We start from the raw sequence: 18,845 nt of genomic DNA on the forward strand, positions 1-18,845 counted from the left end.
AACTATATTTTCTTGTGACTTCTTAATTGCTAAATACAACATTTTGCAGGTTTGGAGGTTTTTTCCTTAAAAAAAAATGCTGATCAGGATTTTCTTTCTTTTTTTTTTATTTATTTTTTTTCCTTTTCCTGTAGCAAAGACAACGAAAATGACAGAGAGTATTTCAGACCACCCCCGGTATGTTTTCCTTTCCTGTATATTTATGGGTTTATTGTCTTTCTTTCTTTCTTTCTTTCTTTCTTTCTTTCTTTCTTCTTTCTTCCTCCTTTCTTTCTTCCTCCTTTCTTCTTTCTTTCTTCCTCCTTTCTTTCTTCTTTCTTCTTTCTTTCTTCCTCCTTTCTTTCTTCCTCCTTTCTTTCTTCCTCCTTTCTTTCTTCCTCCTTTCTTTCTTCCTCCTTTCTTTCTTCCTCCTTTCTTTCTTCCTCCTTTCTTTCTTCCTCCTTTCTTTCTTCCTCCTTTCTTTCTTCCTCCTTTCTTTCTTCCTCCTTTCTTTCTTCCTCCTTTCGTGTTGCCCAGGGCACAGGATGCGTAGAGAATTCTTTATGTATGTAGTGACAGCCAAGATCACTTGTACCAAACTGAGTCATTGGAAGGAAAGATGGTGAATTTGCTTCTTGGGGAAAAAGGGATTTCAGGTTTCATGGTTGGGGGGAAAAAAAGACCCAGGCTTGATGGGCCCGAATGGCTCCTACTTGGCATCAAAGTCTGTGTTTGGGTCGGGAGGAGAATGTTCAAATTTAATAGACCCCTTGCGAAACAAGTGTGTCGGACAGGACCCTCAGTGTTTGATGACAGATCCAACATGCAGATGTTTAAAACAAAGCAGTGGGCAGCCAAATGTTCTGCAAAACCGCCACGTGAGCTTTGTGCAAACGTAATAAAACAGAGTGCCTGGTAAGCCTCTGCATTGGAGATCTTTCCACGAACGATATTTTAGATTGGCGAGATTTAACCGGGTGCTCACGAGCCACAGAGATACTAAAGTGTTACGGTCCGGAAGCCGTTTCCCTTATATGCAACACTGGGTTTAGCAGTATCAATATAAATGATTTATCTCAAAAGTATGAGGCTCTCTGCTAAGCTGCTTTTATGTTTTTACCTCTGCACCCCAGTTTTATATACAGGTGTGTGTCTATATGTATGTCATTCATATATATCTATCATATCATATGTATTATATCATATTTATTATAACATATAATATATATTATTATATCATTATATATTAGTTTTAAATGTAGGGGTTAACTATGTTTTGAAGGCTGACCCCTGTCTGTATCTCTGTATGGTTTTGGCAGTGGATTCCGGTTTAGTTAGCGTGCCCTACGGCTGCCATTGTTAGCTCAGTAGTGTCTCCATACTAAGGCCCCCCCATCTGCTGTGCCCGATCACACAATGCCGATAGAGAGTGGCGGCACTGCACTGGCGTTATTCGGCATAAACACATCAAATGTGCCAGCGACAACAACAAAAAAAAAAGTCACGTGCCCGTTGGCTCAGTCTTCTTGCCTGAGGGAGTCCAGTTAAGATTGTGTTGCTGCGTCAGCCATAGCAACGGCAAGAGCTTCGTTATCTATGTCGAGATTTATTTTTTTGTCTTGTCATTCCTGCTGTCAGCGGGAGGGAGTGGTAGTTCCTGAAAGGGCTAGTCTGAGAAATAAACGGAGATGGCAAGATCCGTGCGGCGTACTGGCCAACGGGCTTGAGGAATCGGGCTGCCGGTTTGTTGGTTTATTTAGACCGCTGCAGGCTGGAGGGGGAGGAATGAAAGTCCAAAGCATACAGAGGGGAGCTGCGTTCCATAAGAGATTTGCATGCAAGGGTCAGAGCACATGGAATCGCTGGAGTGCAGGCAGGGAGCTTCAAGCTGGGGATTATTTAAAGCCCTGATCAACACCAAGAGGAATTCCATACTCAATTCACTAATCATTCTGCGTCGTTTCGTTTCCCCTCTCATTGCTGTTGGGATTTTTTCCATTCAGACTGTAAAAATGAAGATTCAGGAACCCCAGAACAATTCTGAAGCTAAACAGCAGAGAGGTCTGGAGGTCGATGCTGTGGAGGAGAGCTTCGTCCCAGAGGTGCCACGTCTGGACCTCACATCATTGTGTGATGACAACAACTGGGAAGGTAAGGACTTTTCAGATTTTGCTTTTCCTTCTTTTGCAGGTCTGTCCTAGAAATGCGTATGTGTACTCTGTTTATAGCATACGTTTCCAGTTGTACACCACTTTAAAAAGCACTAGACTTAAGCTGGCGTATGGCTTAATCGCAGCCCATGTTTTAATACCTGTATAGCATGTGCCGGTTTCTCTGATGTCTGTAAGGGAGCTGTTTTTGTTAATGTTTCCTTTGTGGATACTGAAAACTAACTAGTTCTAGGCACCACCGCTAACTGCAAAGTCTGATAGCCCAATTGAGCGGTGCTACGTTATGTAGACCCAATCCTCTAATTGACTTTATTTAGATGTTGGATCTCATCAGGGGTCTGTAAGTAGGCCACTACTCTCTAAGCTGTGTTGCTTACTTCTGTTTGTACATTTTGTTACTTGAGCATCACTTGTAAATTCCAGTACATGTAATGGGACCTAAGCATTCGGTGGTGAGCATCGTTTTTGTTAACCATTTATATAGCGCCGACAATTTACTCAGCACTTCTTACAATATATACAAAGGGTCTGGCAGACCGATACAATAGGTAAAGAGGGCCCTGCTTGCAAGCTTACACTCTGGTGCCTGTCGTTGGATGTAGATATGAACTTGAAAATGTAAAAAAACAACTGCATGTAGTTCATGTTATACTTGCATCCGCCGTGCTCCAATAAATACAATGTTTGAGATATAAGAATGCGTTCCTGTGAGTGAGGTTTGTGGAATTATTTAATATGGTTAGCTTTGGACATGAATCTTAGAATCTACTAATTTCCACAACCAGTGTTCTGCTGGCTCTGGTTGCATAAGCGATTTGTCCCTTGAGAAGACACATCACCATCACTGGGTCCAAAAGCATCATGCAAGACACCTACGCATTAAATGTGTCAGGCTGATAAACATGTTGTTTCTTCCTGAGGTTAAGATACTCCTTAATGCTTTACTACGTGGAAACACAATGATCTGTCAGAGGTCAGGTAAAATGATTTTTAGCATACAGTTGCTGTCGTAACCCTTAGGCCTTGGCATCTTGTAGCCAGCACCTTCTATTGAATCGATTCTAAAGAGTCTGTAAAAGGTTAGTTCTGCAAACCCCCTGTTATGTTTATTTCTAATTTGTAACTGGAGCAGGTTTGGATCGTGCATTATTCATGTGAAATGTCAGAGGGACCTTTCTCATCTCAGCAGCCTTCCTCAAAGCGTCACGTGCGTTACTCGTCTGTGCTGCCAGACACTAGAGATACGTTATCACAATATGCTGGGGGTGTTGGCGTTTGTTTGGTCTGTGTTAGTTGAGAGCTGTAAGTAAACGATCAAAGCAGAGCAGAACTTGACGTATCCAGAAGCCAGGTAGCCATGGCTCCTAGATTTCTAGATCTAGGGCCTAACTTTTTGTGTCATTTAATATTGATTAATCTTCTTGGGTGTACCTCTCATTCTGGTTTGTAACCAAAAAGCAAGCTGGCTATTCAAGTTTATCTGTCTGGCTTTTAATTTCTTTACAAATTGGTCCAGACCTGCAGTAGGTGACCTTTTTTCTTCTGTGTTACACTGAAGAGGACCATCCTCCCAGATTGTGTGAGTTGGCTATCCTGGACAGCTGGCTTATTGGTGCAGCGGGACTTTCTTTTATATTTGCTACTTAGTGGTTTGGTTCAGAGAAGAGGCAGTAAACACACCAAAACCCCCAACAGCACATATTTTTCTGCAAACCTTATCAAAGACCCATATTTAGCTAAAATAATACTTGTAAATGTAATGCAAGAAAGGAGCGGCAGATGGCTTGTCGACATCTGCTGCATTGTACATTTTCATGTTTTTCCTTTTTATTTTTTAACACGTACAATGCTGGAGGATTTTACGTTGGAAATCCTTGCACACTCCTTTGGAACGTGAATGGCCAAGAGGTCTTGTAGGTCTGATTGATCCTGATGTATTGTACAACATAAGATTGTTTCTCACCATTCGGTATCACAGCTTTGTTGTGGTCTTTAAGTTGGGAAAAAAGTATTTAACGGCAGAAGCTACTATCCAAAATCTGCTCTAAATCTCAGTAATGTAATAAAGAAAATGTCCGCGTTCTCTACACCGTGTAATATGTCTAGCGTTGGAAATTTCCATGCATGAAGGGATTAGCATTATGTGTTTGTTTCTCATTGTTTTCCTCGTCTGTGGCGCTTTGAGTTGTCTCGGTAACCCAATACTCTTGGGACATGTGCGTTTGAACCTCCCAGACAATGTTCTACTGTTCGTACCTCCTGACAACCCTCAGGTTTAAAACCCAATTATTTTCTGAAATGGCAAGATTAGGTGACAAAAAAATGATACCAGTGTACACAAGACCCCATTAATGACATTTTTCTAACCCTGATCTTCTGCCCTTTTTTAAATGTACGCTGAACTAGAAAGTAAGTTTGTGGCTAGGGACGGCACCTCTGCACAGCCAAGGTTAACCACGGGGCTTTCAAAAATAAATGTTTTGTACATGAAATGAAAGCTTGTTTTTGAGATTCCTGCCCGTAAAGATTGTTATAATACTGAATCAGAAACAGTTCAACAGCCTTGCGCCATAAGTCTATGTTGAAAGGGTTTTCAACACGCTGTCATCTAATAAGATTTCATCTTCTATTTTTATTATTATTATTTTTTTATGTCATTTTTGGCCAGACAACTCGTCTGGTGCTCCTTTCACATCCCAGCCTGCTAAACGTCCTTGATGTATTTAAAAAACAAAGACTGCGGTCATCTTTCTTTTGAGTTCGGGCTTAAGGATATACCATAATACCTAATGATGTTCTGTCACAGAAGCAAACATGTTCTAGGCATTGTAGTGTGGTTATTTGTGTATATCTATATGTGAGTGTGCCTGTATGTTATCAATATAGACTTTTTTTGATTCAGAGACAAAATTTGGTGTTTTTCACTCTAGTTTTCTCTCTTACACTCTCAATGTCTCCACTTCTCGATGGAGCTCCTCTTCTTCTTCTGGCCTGGTGTAGTACTTCTACAGCAGGACGGAGTCTCTCCTCCATTCCTCTAATCAGGGGAAGGTGTGCTCCAAGACTCTGCTTTGTTGCGGACCTACTACACCAGGGTGGAATAAAGCTGTGTAGAGCCGGGGCAACCAGAGGAGACAGAAGAAACCAAGAACAAGACGCAGAGTTTGAGCTAATGAGAGAGAAAAAACGCAATGAACACTTGGAGCTCTCTGCTTTGTTTTCATTTGTCTCCTTGGGGTCGCTCCTTGCTTTTGAACATTCGTACGAATTGACGATTTTTACAAAATTTGTACGAATCTGAATGCACACATCTAATATATATTGAAGGAATAGTCGGCCCACCCTTTAATTACACAAGGCTTTACTACAATGTTTCTGTGGCCTTTGATTAGACGTATATCTACAGTGTTAGGACTTCTGTCTAGCACGTATTGCAAGCCTTTCTTTAATGCTGAATTCTGGCGATTTTAGAAAATAGTATACCAAAAGAACGCAGGCGGTACATGTTGAGAACTTTATTTGCTGCACATGTGAAGGAAACTTGTTTGTCGTAGCCTGCAAGCTGCTGAGTAATCCTGCTGTGCTAAGCAGTACCGTACAAATCAGCTTAGGTACGATGCGGACGTCGTATGAATCTGGGGCAAGTTGTGGACAGTTGTTGGCAGATGCTTGGTGCAATGGCAGTACGGGTAAAGGAACTCGTATTTAGGATTTCAGCGCAATTTGGTGGGAAAAGCAGCAAGTTCACTGTCTAGAGTTTTAGAAGAGAGCTTCTCCGCTCACCGTGTGATCTGCTTGGAGGAGCTGCTCTGTTGCTTTGCAGTGTCCTATGGAAATAATATCCAAGTTCACATCAGTGTGTCTCTCAGCTGGCCACACTGCCACCAACATATACAGCATACAACAGTGCACATGACAACACATTTCTATATTCTTTTAACGTGTTTATTCATTTAAAAAGGCAAGGACACAGTTATCTACATATTTACTTATTTTCAGAACCAGTTCCTGCTCAGACCTCATGGGATCGGGACCCTGCAGACCCCGATGAGGCCCGTCTGTCTCCTCAAGCAGGACGTCTTATCCGCCAGCTTCTGGAAGCAGACAGTGACCCTATGCTGTCTCCTCGTTTTTATGCCTATGGGCATAGCCAGCAGTTCCTGGATGACACTGAGGTTCCTCCTTCACCGCCAAACTCCCATTCATTCGTGAGGTACTACTTTTTGCATAACTAAATGCATCCTAATAGAAAGATACTGAGCTGACCAAGCAGAGAATATATCTTTCACCCCTTGTGTTCACCACAGTCGGAGACGCAGTTCCTCGCTGGGATCACATGAAGACGATAGAGATGAAGATCTGACACCGGCACAACTCACTCGCAAGATCCAGAGCCTCAAGAAAAAAATACGCAAGTTTGAAGAAAAATTTGAGGAAGACAGAAAATACAGGGTAGGATATTTATTTTGTCCCCTCTTGTTTTGTTGCTGCATCTTTTTAAAGTATATGCCAAGTGAAACTTTTATAAATTACCATAGACTAGTGACATTTTAGGGTACTGTGGGGACAATACGTGCAGTTACACGCTATAACTTTGTGAATCTAAAGAAAATACTTTTGATTTTTTTTTTTCTGTTACAAGTGCTGTTGTTGACACAAAGCATACAATTACTTTGTTCCTTTTTACTGTTTCTCAAACCTAGTATTATTAAACGCCCACCTTTGTCTATTGTTTTGTACAAACGTCAACTCTGAATAGAAAGCTAAAATAATTTCTTGCATCGCTGCGCTTTCTCTTCAGGGTTTCATTTGCATAATTGTGTGACTATATCCGCGGCATATTAGAGATGACAACCCATGTCCTTGACATTGGTTTACACGTAACATTAGCCTCAGCATGGTGTATTCACTAAAGGTAGTGTTGACAGCAGAGTTTTGCACGAGGGCTGTGATTTCAGCTCCTTCGCTTGCGCTTGTCAGGCCCTCTATGATGTGTAGTTAAATCCTGTGAGATTTCTTCAAAGCCTCCTCACCCATTGAGTTATGCGATATACAGGGCCAGCTCAGCCGTTCATGTTAGAGAAACGTGTCACTGTTGGACCTTCACATTTTATATTGAATGGAGGAAGGTGAAACCAAAATTATCCCTTTAGGGCATAAACACAGTTTCTAGATTTTTCACTTTGACTTCAGGTTCCATTCTGATCACTTTTAACCGGTTTCTCTTATCTTTAGCCTTCTCATCGCGACAAAGCTACCAACCCAGAGGTCCTAAAGTGGATGAATGAGCTGGCAAAGTTCCGTAAACAGCTAAAAGGTATTGCACAGCTTCTACTCACCCGCTCATTGCATGTCTACTGAAGTTTCACCGTCGCATTTGGTTTAGATGTTCTAGGCTTGTAAACGGGTTTGTGGCAGTGTTGGCATGTGCTTGCTCGTAGGTGTTGTAACCACTCTGCATCATTAATAAGGTAGCCCTTTACATTGAAAAGGTGCATCCCATAGGGCACCAGTGTATTTTCCTCCCTTATCCCTTGTACAAAGGTGACATGGATTCATGCAGACAGATCTTCATTCTATTTGTCCGATAAACATCAACATACAACTCAATTCAGCAATATATCCTCTATTCTACCCATGTTTATCTACAGAAAATATTTGTATCTTTTGGAAGATGAAGAAAAGTTCTAGATGTTTTGAAAAGGAATTACTTTTTGACAATGAAATATTAAAGAAAACCCCTAATGGTACTGGTTACATATTTATTTGCCTTGTTGTAACTATTTTGTTTTGTAACCTTTTCCAGTTATATAATGAATATATTTAAAATTAAGTGCTTTTCTACTCAGAGTCCAAATTAAAGATCTCAGAAGAGGACCTGGTTCCTCAAGTGCGCCAGAGGAGCAACACCCTGCCCAAAAGCTTTGGCTCCCAACTCGACCGGGAGGAAGAAAGGAAGCAAGAAGTTGCAGAGAAAATAACCAAGCCTTCAATAGAAACCACATTGGAGTCTATCCAGAAGAAGCTTGAGGAGAAACGAGCAGAGGTGAATCGACCCGACGATGTCAAGGTAGCTACTTGTTACTTTTGGCTTAGTAAGCAAATAGTGGAGTCTCCCAACGTATTGCAGCAACCTCCAGTAGTTAAAGACGATAATGGGGTGCGAACACGTGGAGAAAGTATACAACCAAAAAAGCGTACTAAAGCTTGAAAAGTGAGCAGTATATAAGGGAATGGATGATAATCTTCGTTCAGGCTCATAACGGTTTAAAACAATGTACTTCCACGATTCTGGTAAGACAGGTGGAGACTCATGGCACATGCAAGATTGTTTCATCAGAAAATTGCAAAGGTCTAAGATCATTTTTATTCGTCCATTTTTACAACCATGTATTTTAAAGATTTTCTATTATTATTATTATAGGGGCTTATTTATATAGTATAGATATCTATGTATATATATCTTAGTCAAAATGAATTTTATTTATGATTATAGATTTAACTGTGCATTATACAGGGCCAGCTAAACTCCAGCGGCATAAGCTCACTGGGGTTTACGCTTCATAATGAACCTATGTGTTTAAGCCAAAATTCTCCTGACGGCTGAGGGGAGCATAGATGTTCTGACGCAAAAAAGTTGTAAATGTCATCAGGCAGCGACATTGCTCCAAACTCTAGAGCTTGTGAAGAAGTATATTGAATTAGTATGTTAAATCATCCGGGATGCTTTCCATTATCAAAGTACCTTCTTGACATGATCTGTTAATTGGAAACCTCTGCCTTTTGCCTGTAGGACATGACCAGAGATCAAATTGCAGCAGAGAAAGTGTCCCTTCAGAAAGCTTTGCTTTTTTATGAAAGTGTTCATGGCAGGCCAGTAAGTATTTCTCCTGGTTTCTCCTGTTTCCTATGTTTATAGATGTTTTTTTTGTGCAGTATCAGTTTGCAGTAATGTCTGTGCTTGCCCGCCTCTCCCTCCAGTTTGCAGCATCTTTGGCATCACATTAGTCTTCCTCTCACACTGAAGATGGCCGCTGTCTCTGATCCTTAATTATAGTATACGGTGCCCATACATAAGTATTTGGGGAGGGGGGAGTAACTGAAGGAGGTTCATTTTTTATTTAAAGCATTAAACTTTGTTATAACCAGGTATAAGGGTTCTTCTTGGTTATGCCTGTGATTCTCTAACACCGTGCGTAAAGATTTGTTCTGACTGTGCCATTAACGTACACTTATCGTAATTAGGACCGCGCTGAAGCGTGGCGCGTAACCGCTTCTGTTAATTAGGTGTTTTTAACAAGTCGAAGTAAAAGGAAGCCAGTTTCACTGCAGGGTTCAGTCAATTCTTTTTTTTTTTCTGCCGGTTTAATTAAAATGTTTTTTCCCCCCTTTTTTTTTTTCTTGGCACTAGTCGTTTATGGAAAAGTACTGATTTCGAGAATATAATTTATTAAAAGCTGCCATGCCAAAAATAAAGTCTGAGGCCAAAGAGCAGAACAGCATGTAAGCCTATTAGTTTTGGAATCTATTATGCGGTACAAGCTTGTACGTGCTGCTGTAGATACAGTAGCTGGAGATGATTATGTAATCTTTACAGATCATCCTTTGCATTGTATCGGGGAGATTATGTTTTTTCCACTTTTATTCGTTTGGGAGCTTGAAAAGACATTGCGAAAGTCCAGAATTTCAGGACGCTCTAATGTATCCGTATAGGAAAATAACCTGCTTTGATTGCATGGTATTTCGATCAAACCTCAAGGTCTGCCTGGGTTTGTACTGCTCAGAGCACCTATTATTTATACGGTGTTAATGAGCTTTTTAATACTCATGGGCTTTATAATTTGATTTTTTTTTTCTATTTATTATATATACTTTTCTTTTTTTTTTTTAAACTAGATTATAGTGAAACTGCTTCTTGTTAGGAGGCTACTGACAATGTCAGGTTTTGACAACGACCGTTTCCCTTTATGGTCCAGATAGTTGAGATGACATGCCGGCATCAGTCCCTAAGTAGAAACCAGGTTCATTCCTGTGAACGAGTGCTATCGTTTTTTTTTTTATGAATCTTTGTAACTTCTTCTAAAACATAAGTGCCATAGCAGCATTTAAAACATGTTAAATTTAGGTAAGGAAAAAATTATATATCTATATTAAGCCAGTATCACAGCCTCATGCTGACGAGTCCCATGAATGACAAAACAGCTGTCCATGAGTGGTGATCTGGATATTGCACCACTTACCTGAGCTTTGTCTAAAGGCTGTATTGTACAGCAGGCAATTACTTTCAAGGGTTCCGTGTATAAAGTGGATATAGAGGCAAAGGTGATAATTGTTAACCTTTTTTGCATGTGCCTACCCAGAATCCCTTGTGGTTGTACCAGCACCATGAGATTTCTGAGGGAAAAACAAGCCTTCTGGCTTGTCTGGTGTCTGTAGATGAGTGTTTAATAATACTTCTACTACCCTATATATATATATATATATATATATATATATATATATATATATATATATATATATATATATATATATATATATATATATATATATATATAGAGAGAGATATAGAGATATAGATATAGATGTATATCTATAGATATAGATATATATCTATAGATATAGATATATATCTATAGATATAGATATATATCTATAGATATAGATATATATCTATAGATATAGATATATATCTATAGATATAGATATATATCTATAGATATAGATATATATCTATAGATATAGATAGATATATATATATATATATATATATATATAGATATTTTTTTTTTTTTTTTTTTGGGTAGCTCGTCTAGATGTGGGTGTTAAACAAAATAAAATTTAATCTGCCCAACCTTTGTGTTTTTTTGAGAGAGACCGTTTGCCAACAGTATGCATGACTATAAACTTTGTCAATTGTCTTTGATGTGGTTACTTGACATTACACGGTTTCCTTCACTAATAATCATGGTTGGCCGGGTACGCTGGCAGCCTAGCGACCGGCAGCTAGCTGCCTTGAACTACAGAATTCAGCAGTGTTTTTGTTTTATTATGTATCCGTCTGCTGGGGCCTGGTCCCTGTTGAGTGTTTCTGCTATTTACACCTTTGAAGTCGCGCAAAATTGCCTTTGTTGAAGATGTGACAGTAGATGTTTCATAAAACAATCACTCTTGCTAATCCTCCATTGTGTATTTGGCCTACAGGTAACTAAGAACGAGAGGCAGCTAATGAAACCACTGTATGACCGATACAGACTGTTCAAGCAGATTCTCTATCGAGCAAACACCATCCCAGTCATTGTAAGTTGCAAGTTCTTTTCCGCTATCTTAACCCTTTCCTGCTGTGTGCAGCAGAATTTTTTTTTCTTTTCATTTTAAATGGAAAAATGTGATCTCGAGTATTATGAAAAGGTGACCACGTTAAAATAACCGTGTTCTTCTGTTCAAATTTTTTTTTTCCCCCCAACAGAATCGTGATTACATATTAGTTATGTGTTCTGTATGTGTGTGCATATTTGCTCATGTGTTGCACTTTGTATGCCCCTCGTTCTTTGTCACATGCTTTGTCTTCACATATATTCCTGTTTTTTACTGTCTATTATTGCTTCTCCTCTCACTTTCTTTGTGTGTTTTTCTCTAGACAGAGACCATCCTTACTCAAAAGAGAGATGGACATAGCTCAGTTTGTTCCTAGCGGGTGGGTTATGGCTCTATCTGTGCCAGCATAACAAATGCCCGCTTCCCACTGTTGCTGCAATGTTATTAAAATGCAGTTACACAGGCCTCCCTTAAAAGCTACGTACCTTTTTAAGTGTCCATGTCAAATCCACTGTCAAATACAGGGATTGTATGCTTATAGATAAGCCTCTTGTTTAGAGTGCTTACCGAACGCAAAAAAAGTCTACTGTGATTGTGCTGCGTGGGAATTAGATACTAGATATGAAATGCCGTGTTCTTTCCGTTTGTACGCTACAGACGTGTTCTTTAGCAGAAACGCTAGCGCTTCACGGTTGGCAACTAAGCAGAATTGTCCTATTCCCTTAACATATTTGGTTAAATATCGGCTGCATTTACTGTTTTGAGGACATTGGACTTTTCAGCGTTTTAACCCTGAGTTTCGGTTGTCCATTATCATCCTGACCGGCTTCTTATTTACCCCTTTCCAATGATTTGCTCCTTTCTCCACGTGTGTTTACACACATATACTTGCACTCACACAAGCTGTTTCCCTTTCAGTCTACGATTGTGTGGCCAACCTATTTAGCATTCAAATGGTAAATATAGTGCAAAGTGTTCAAGTGTCTGGGTTTTGCCACCACATCACATGTGATCCATCTAAAAAGATTTGTAGCGTTCATATATAGGAATTAAATATATTTTTATATATATATTTATTCTTGTTCTGGCCTTTTCCATCCTAATATGAACCGGCGAGGTTTATATGAACTCACTTGTAAAATGCAGTTCTACATATTATGGCCCACCTGCTCCCATGTATGATGTTGAAGTGTTCCATAGAAGATTCACATATTCGTTTGGATCTAAACTGCCAAAGAGTGTGAATGGACATATGTTCATTTCCGTGCAGCCTTCCTTCCTGATTCCAAATCCATTCACTGGCCTGACTTGCACCAATATAGGTAATATAGCTTCCAAAACCCGCCCCCACACCCCCCAGTGAACATTGTAACCACGAGAAAAGCCTTTGCCGTTGAGAATGGTACGATATAGGAGACTAAAGAGCAGGGCCGGAATTATTGAATTCTTTCAAATGCCTCTTTAGAAATGAGTCTAGCTTTATGAACGAATGCTAAATTGCTTTCGTTCCCCTGTCTCGTGATAGTCTCTGTAATTTTGAACAACATGTTAATAACTTAAAACCTAAATGGTGTGTGAACTGTGATGTTCTGACAATATACCTCCAGCAGCAAGAGTCCCCAGTATTGAAACATAATGGCCCATTGGTAGGAGTAGGAGCCTTCAATGCAACCCAAGTAAAAACAAGCCTAGATTACCTCATCCGTGCTTAATGCATAGTTTACTCAAATGATTTATGCATACATGGAAATGTTCAGCTTCTTACTTACAATTTGTTTTTTTTCTTTAATATAGGGGCTGAATCCTCTCTGCTGTACATCTAAGCAAAACATACATTAAAAAAAGACTTGGCAATTTGATTGTATGCCATAAGCATTTTTTGTCCTTCACTTCTAGACCATGCAGGACCAGGAGAATTTATGATTGTAGAGCTGAAGTAATTACTGAATGCAGGCCAGCAAGGCACAGAGGGTCAATATCCCACCCCCATTAACATTACATTGTACAGCAGAAGGGTTTTGCCCCATATTCATAGTGCTAGCTCAACAGTAAGTACAATGAAGTCATTCACTGGGGGTATTTATTTCAACCCAGAACCTGGAAACCCTCTTTAGTAGGGATTTTCAAATTACGTAGGTAAATATAAATATTGTGCACTTAACTGTAGGTTTGCTTTAGCAGGATGTGTAACCAGTCATAATGTTGATGGATATTTCCATGTTGGTCCCACGAACAAGGAGTTTTAGATGACTGATATTTTCTTAGTAGGCCACCATGTTCATAGAGAAAAATGCAGCCATGCAAGCTTTAAAGACCTCAAGAAGTCCTCAAGATGACCTCTTATGTTAACTTTATAGCTAAAGGAAATACTTAATGTCCTGATAACACTGAACATGGTAACCCACTAAAAGATATCATAAATATCTAAAGACACTTAAGTTCCAGTCAAACAATGCCATATTATACTAGACAGTGATACTTAAACTGTGCTCCTGAGGCTTGGAACTATTGAGTTATTCCAGTGCTGTTTTAACAGCATAGGATCAGTAGTCTCTAACATAAACTGGGAATGTTTTAATAGAGAGGGATTCATGGTGTAACATACTTGTTAACACTCATCACAGGGATCCCCCTCCAGCAAGAGGAGAAGCCCTTTGCTGCAGCCAATAATCGAGGGTGAAACAGCATCCTTCTTCAAGGAGGTAAAGATGAACAGCTGATAAACACAATATATGCTAAATCTGCATCAAAACCCCACCAATCGGTCAACCCCCTTTTACTGATTGTGTTCTTGTAATCGGTGCATTGATTCCTTGCAGTGCTTTTTCTAAAAATCAGTAGCTGCTTCAACAGCTCTTTGCAATCCTCCATAAGTTACCCATCATCTTGAATGTGTTGGCTTTTTATGTTGAAGAGATCTCTGTGACCTCCGCAGCTTGTTTTCTTCCATTCACCCTGTGTTTTATCTTTGCTTTCCTCTCTTCCTTTTTATGATCTTATTACATCTTATAAGGAATGTCTTACACCCCCCAGCATGAAATGTTTGGTAGCTCTGGCGAGTCGTTCTCCTGAAATGATTAAGTCTTTTGGGATAAAACCTAGTTTCCTTTTTAGAAGGACTCCGTATCTCCGTACTCATCCTGCCTCTGAGTCTCTGTGTACTTGAATAATGTAATTTTTTTTTTTATATGTACCTTCATGAAACATTGCTTCATACAAAATACTTATTCCATTAGATGCATTAACCACTTTTTAAAATAGTATTTGAAATATGGCATTAAAAAAAAAAAAGATATATTTTATATTATATATATATAGCCACAGAATTCCAAACAGGAGTCAGTAATGTAATAAATATTCTTCTATAGCGCCATTGTTACTATAAGCCGTATCCTTTTGAATTATATATAAATTAAGCAATGTTCTATGAAAGTGACAGATTCGGCATAAGGACACTTTTTTCACCGCAGGTAAGGCGATAAATCAGTTAATCTGCCTCAAACGACCCACTCGTGGGATGCCATAAAGTCTCGCCTGTTGTAAACCTTTCATGATCCTAACCATTTTTTTTGAAGCTCTAATGGCACCATTGGTTGACAACAGAGGAACAGATTGACTTGACTTGTAGCATCAGGGAATCTCCACAGAGCTATGAGCTTTTCACAGGCTCTCCGCGTTGACAGCAATGCTGACCACCTGATCTTTGGTATTATGTCTTAAAAAAAAAAAAAAAAAAACTGCATCAGATACTACAGTAAATGAGTGTTTTTTAAATGCAAGCTTATTCAATAATTTGCATATCAAAGCAAAAATCTACTGCTACTCAGAGGTTTTGTAGCATTGTTTTTAGGGCTTTCTTAGGATAAACCATACAACATATCTGTTTTCTCAAGCACCCCATGGATTATTTTTTTGAGCTGGTTGACCAAAATAAATCATAATAACTTTCCCCATTTTGGCATGTAAGGAATCAGACTGTTACTAACTGTGCTGGTTGTGTTTGGGTGAACTGTACTAATTTGTTTTAAAATGGGTTTCTTTTATTTCCTCTTGCTTTCCCCCAAAGATTTTCGCATTGCCATGCCTGATCTGCCTTTGCGGCATTTGTGGGGTGGGGAACTAAATGTTTTTCTTCTTTTCTGAATGTGCAGGAAGAAGAAGAAGGATCAGACGAAGACAGCAATGCGAACACAGACTTTGCCGTTACTATGAAGCCAGGGTTCACTGTAAAGAGTTTTTTAGACCAGCTAGAGGAGGACGCAGATGGCTTTGTATCACCGGTGGATGACAAGACCCCATCGAAGAGCAGCCAAGACCTTGGGCTTGGAAACCTTCATTCTGCATCAGTGTATGTGCAGTTCTACTTAAACATCTATAGTTTTATTTCCATACCTGGTCATCGTTTTTTTTCAAGAAAGTCTGTGTCTCATGTATATTGACGTGTATCTCTTGTGTGGCTTTAGGTCTGAGCTTCTCGAACAACTGCAGGAAGCAAAGGAAGAGAAAAAGAGGATAAGGAAAAAACTCAGAGATTTTGAGGATAATTTTTTTAGGCAAAACGGAAGGTAAGGTTTTCATTTATGCAGCAAAATTTCTTTCTTTTTGAGTCAAGTTTTTGCGTGATCAACATTTATCTGAGGTTTCTACCAAGTATGCATCTTTCTCTGCTCTATTTGCTCTTCAGACATCAGATCCTGCATCACCATTGTGCTCCAAGATTATCTTGTCACAGTCTGTTATGTCTGTTTTTTTGGCCATTATGCCTTTATGCCTATACAATGATGTAATAGCTGGATTTTGAAAAAGGTGGGAAAAAACTTATCTATCATAGTGGATGTGAATATATAGTAGTAGATACTATGTATAGTTTGGCAAATTGAGAGAGTTTCTCAGGTGATCTTTATACTTCTTTAACTTGTTTGTTAAAATTGACCAAATCTATCTTAAAAGGTGTTTGATCTAGGTAATTGGGGTATGTGAGGTGTTTGGTTTTGTTTTGCTCTAACTCTGCTCATTTTTATCTCCACCAGAAATGTTCAGAAAGAAGACCGAACACCCATGGCTGAAGAATATAGTGAGTACAAGCACATGAGAGCAAAGATTCGACTACTAGAGGTTTTAATCACCAAAAGAGGCACTTCACAGCCAGTGTAATGGCGGGAAACATTTTTTCAGAACTGGAACAGCTTGTATCCTAAGATTAAACTACACTAAGCCGGTTGGGAAGGTTTGCCAACTGAAACTAAAGCTACATCCTCAAAGTGATGGTTGCTTCAGACTTTTAAAGTGCCCCAACGGTACTGGATGCTCTCGTGAGCAGAAGTGGTCTTCTTTTCTTCAGGAGGAGGATGCTCTTATGACACAAGTATTCCTGCTTATTGGACAACGGGATTGGAAGGCAGTTTATTTTAAACCAGCATCAAGGTACGCTCCAAACCCAAGGTACGACTGCAGTACAAGACGTGTACGTTCGTTCGGAGCCACCTAAATACTACTAAACACTAACCTGAACATGGGGGATGGTATGTCCTGGAAGGACTACTGGTTACAATACCATTATGGAACTACATGGATTACAGCTGCTTTGCGTAAACGGGCTGTATCATATCTTTTATCTTGTTATACCAGTCACAAGCCGTAATCTGGCTGATGGATGTAAAACACAGGGATTTACACTTGGCTCTGCATCATAAATGGATCTTGTCCATTGACACACTGGTACTGAATTGCATATCCAGGATGATATATTACCTCACGTTAACACAATTTAAGTGAAAGCGATGGGAAACGCTATGGATTTGGATTGCAAGTCTTGGTCCATGTTGTACTTTTGGCATCCATTACACCTGATGGAAAAACCTTGCTTTCCTATCCGAACTAGATTTTTACACCACAAAGAGGTAGACAGAAAATGGGGGGAAAACTATTGGATGAGTTTTCAGACTTACCATCAGAGTTTAAACTGTCTATATAATGTTCATTGGTGACTGGTGGACTTTTTTTTTAACAAAATTATCTTTGTTAACAATATTATGCGTTAATTACATTTGTGCAGTTTCTTTATTGCTTTACCGTTACACACATTGAAGATGAATCCCTTCCCTCCTTTTGCAGCATGCACTTTCTTCTTTATAAAATAACTGTAATGCTTATAAAGAACTAATCCGACTGTCTCACAAGATCCTCGACTGCATATGTTTGTTGATTTGTCCTTGTCCGATTACATTTCGTGTGACCCCACCAAATCCCAGGAGAATAATGTAAGAATGCATCTTTACCCCATCGACGGAGGGGCTTTTTTTGGCAACGACACAAAAAAATTGTCTTTGCCAGGGTCATAAATATTCTGTTGTATGAAAAACGGGAAGTCAACGGTAAAAAGAATCAAACCTATGATGGTAAAATAGCCATAAGCACAATGCTACTATTTTAGGACATTAGGAAAAGTGTTTCTAGGCCATCTGGGGCACCTCTTGGTATGGCCACTGTTCACATATGTACCAAACCTATGATAATATCATACATGCATGTGTAACCAATGTTGTTGTTGTGCTCCTGCTTCAGATTCGCTTACTCCACATGTTCATAGTCCACAGACCCTTTAAAGTCTTATATGTGCGTAAGGTTTGCCACATTATTGGGGCAGTAACTTGTGTCAGTGCTCCTGAAACATTTTTATTTGGGCCAAAGGACATCTCTTTTGGAATACAGAATATGTAATCACTCACTGAAGTTTTACATGTGACCAGAAATGTTGTTTTGTGGCCTTTATAAAATCTGCGGTGTTAAGTATTCAATTAAAAAATATATATTCCGCACAAGCTATCTGATCTTACTGTAATGTGGCTGAATAGTAACCACTGTAAATACAGAATCCGATTCAGCGTTGTCCTCACTGTTCCACATAATAAATATTTTTGGTGGTCTGGGTATTGGTTGTTAGGACAAGGTGGATGCTGGAAGGAGCTAGAGCTCCAAGACAGCTCCAGCAGATATGGTTTCAGCAGATGCTTTGCTCTTTTATTTTAAATGTGTTGTACCTGGTGATGCCAGAAAAGCCATCAGAGATAAGTGTTATCACAGACGTTACTGGAAAGCATGCGTGTTTGTTGGGCACAACTTCTCAAACCACTTCCTTGGAACCTTTGACCAATACTATGAACTTTGTCTCGTTTTAAGATGGTCTAGTTTTTTTCACTAGTCAGTTGACGTGCTGGCAGAGATAGGCCTACCTCTCCTTGGCTGTTAGGATTGGTTTAAGAAGCACCGACTTACAGCAAAGCTTTTGAAAAAGCATCATTTCTACACTAGGCTTTAACTTCCCAATAGACCCTGAAAATGAAAATAATTTGGGGGAATAATGGCAGACATGGTTTCTTC

At 39.4% G+C, this 18,845-nt stretch overlaps 1 protein-coding gene across 5 annotated transcripts in view; it reads left to right on the plus strand.

Annotated features, from left to right (window-relative positions):
* The window catches only part of FAM13A (family with sequence similarity 13 member A), a 75,559-nt gene extending 57,921 nt beyond the window's left edge, over positions 1–17,638 (plus strand). For 2 of the 5 annotated variants that reach the window (XM_053461599.1, XM_053461601.1), the window contains 12 exons: positions 135–177; positions 1,983–2,130; positions 6,150–6,363; positions 6,458–6,602; positions 7,386–7,467; positions 8,000–8,220; positions 8,944–9,027; positions 11,352–11,447; positions 14,090–14,167; positions 15,617–15,813; positions 15,929–16,030; positions 16,496–17,638. In XM_053461599.1, the coding sequence (XP_053317574.1) occupies positions 135–177; positions 1,983–2,130; positions 6,150–6,363; positions 6,458–6,602; positions 7,386–7,467; positions 8,000–8,220; positions 8,944–9,027; positions 11,352–11,447; positions 14,090–14,167; positions 15,617–15,813; positions 15,929–16,030; positions 16,496–16,619 (1,534 nt within the window). In that variant the 3' untranslated portion in view covers positions 16,620–17,638. Of the gene's footprint in view, positions 1–134; positions 178–1,982; positions 2,131–6,149; positions 6,364–6,457; positions 6,603–7,385; positions 7,468–7,801; positions 7,898–7,999; positions 8,221–8,943; positions 9,028–11,351; positions 11,448–14,089; positions 14,168–15,616; positions 15,814–15,928; positions 16,031–16,495 lie in introns of all 5 variants that reach the window. The other 3 variants (XM_053461600.1, XM_053461602.1, XM_053461598.1) reach the window with 2 other exon arrangements.
* Positions 17,639–18,845: the final 1,207 nt, after the last annotated feature.

The sequence above is a fragment of the Spea bombifrons genome, chromosome 1 (assembly GCF_027358695.1).
Source record: "Spea bombifrons isolate aSpeBom1 chromosome 1, aSpeBom1.2.pri, whole genome shotgun sequence".
Taxonomy (NCBI): Eukaryota; Metazoa; Chordata; class Amphibia; order Anura; family Pelobatidae; genus Spea; species Spea bombifrons.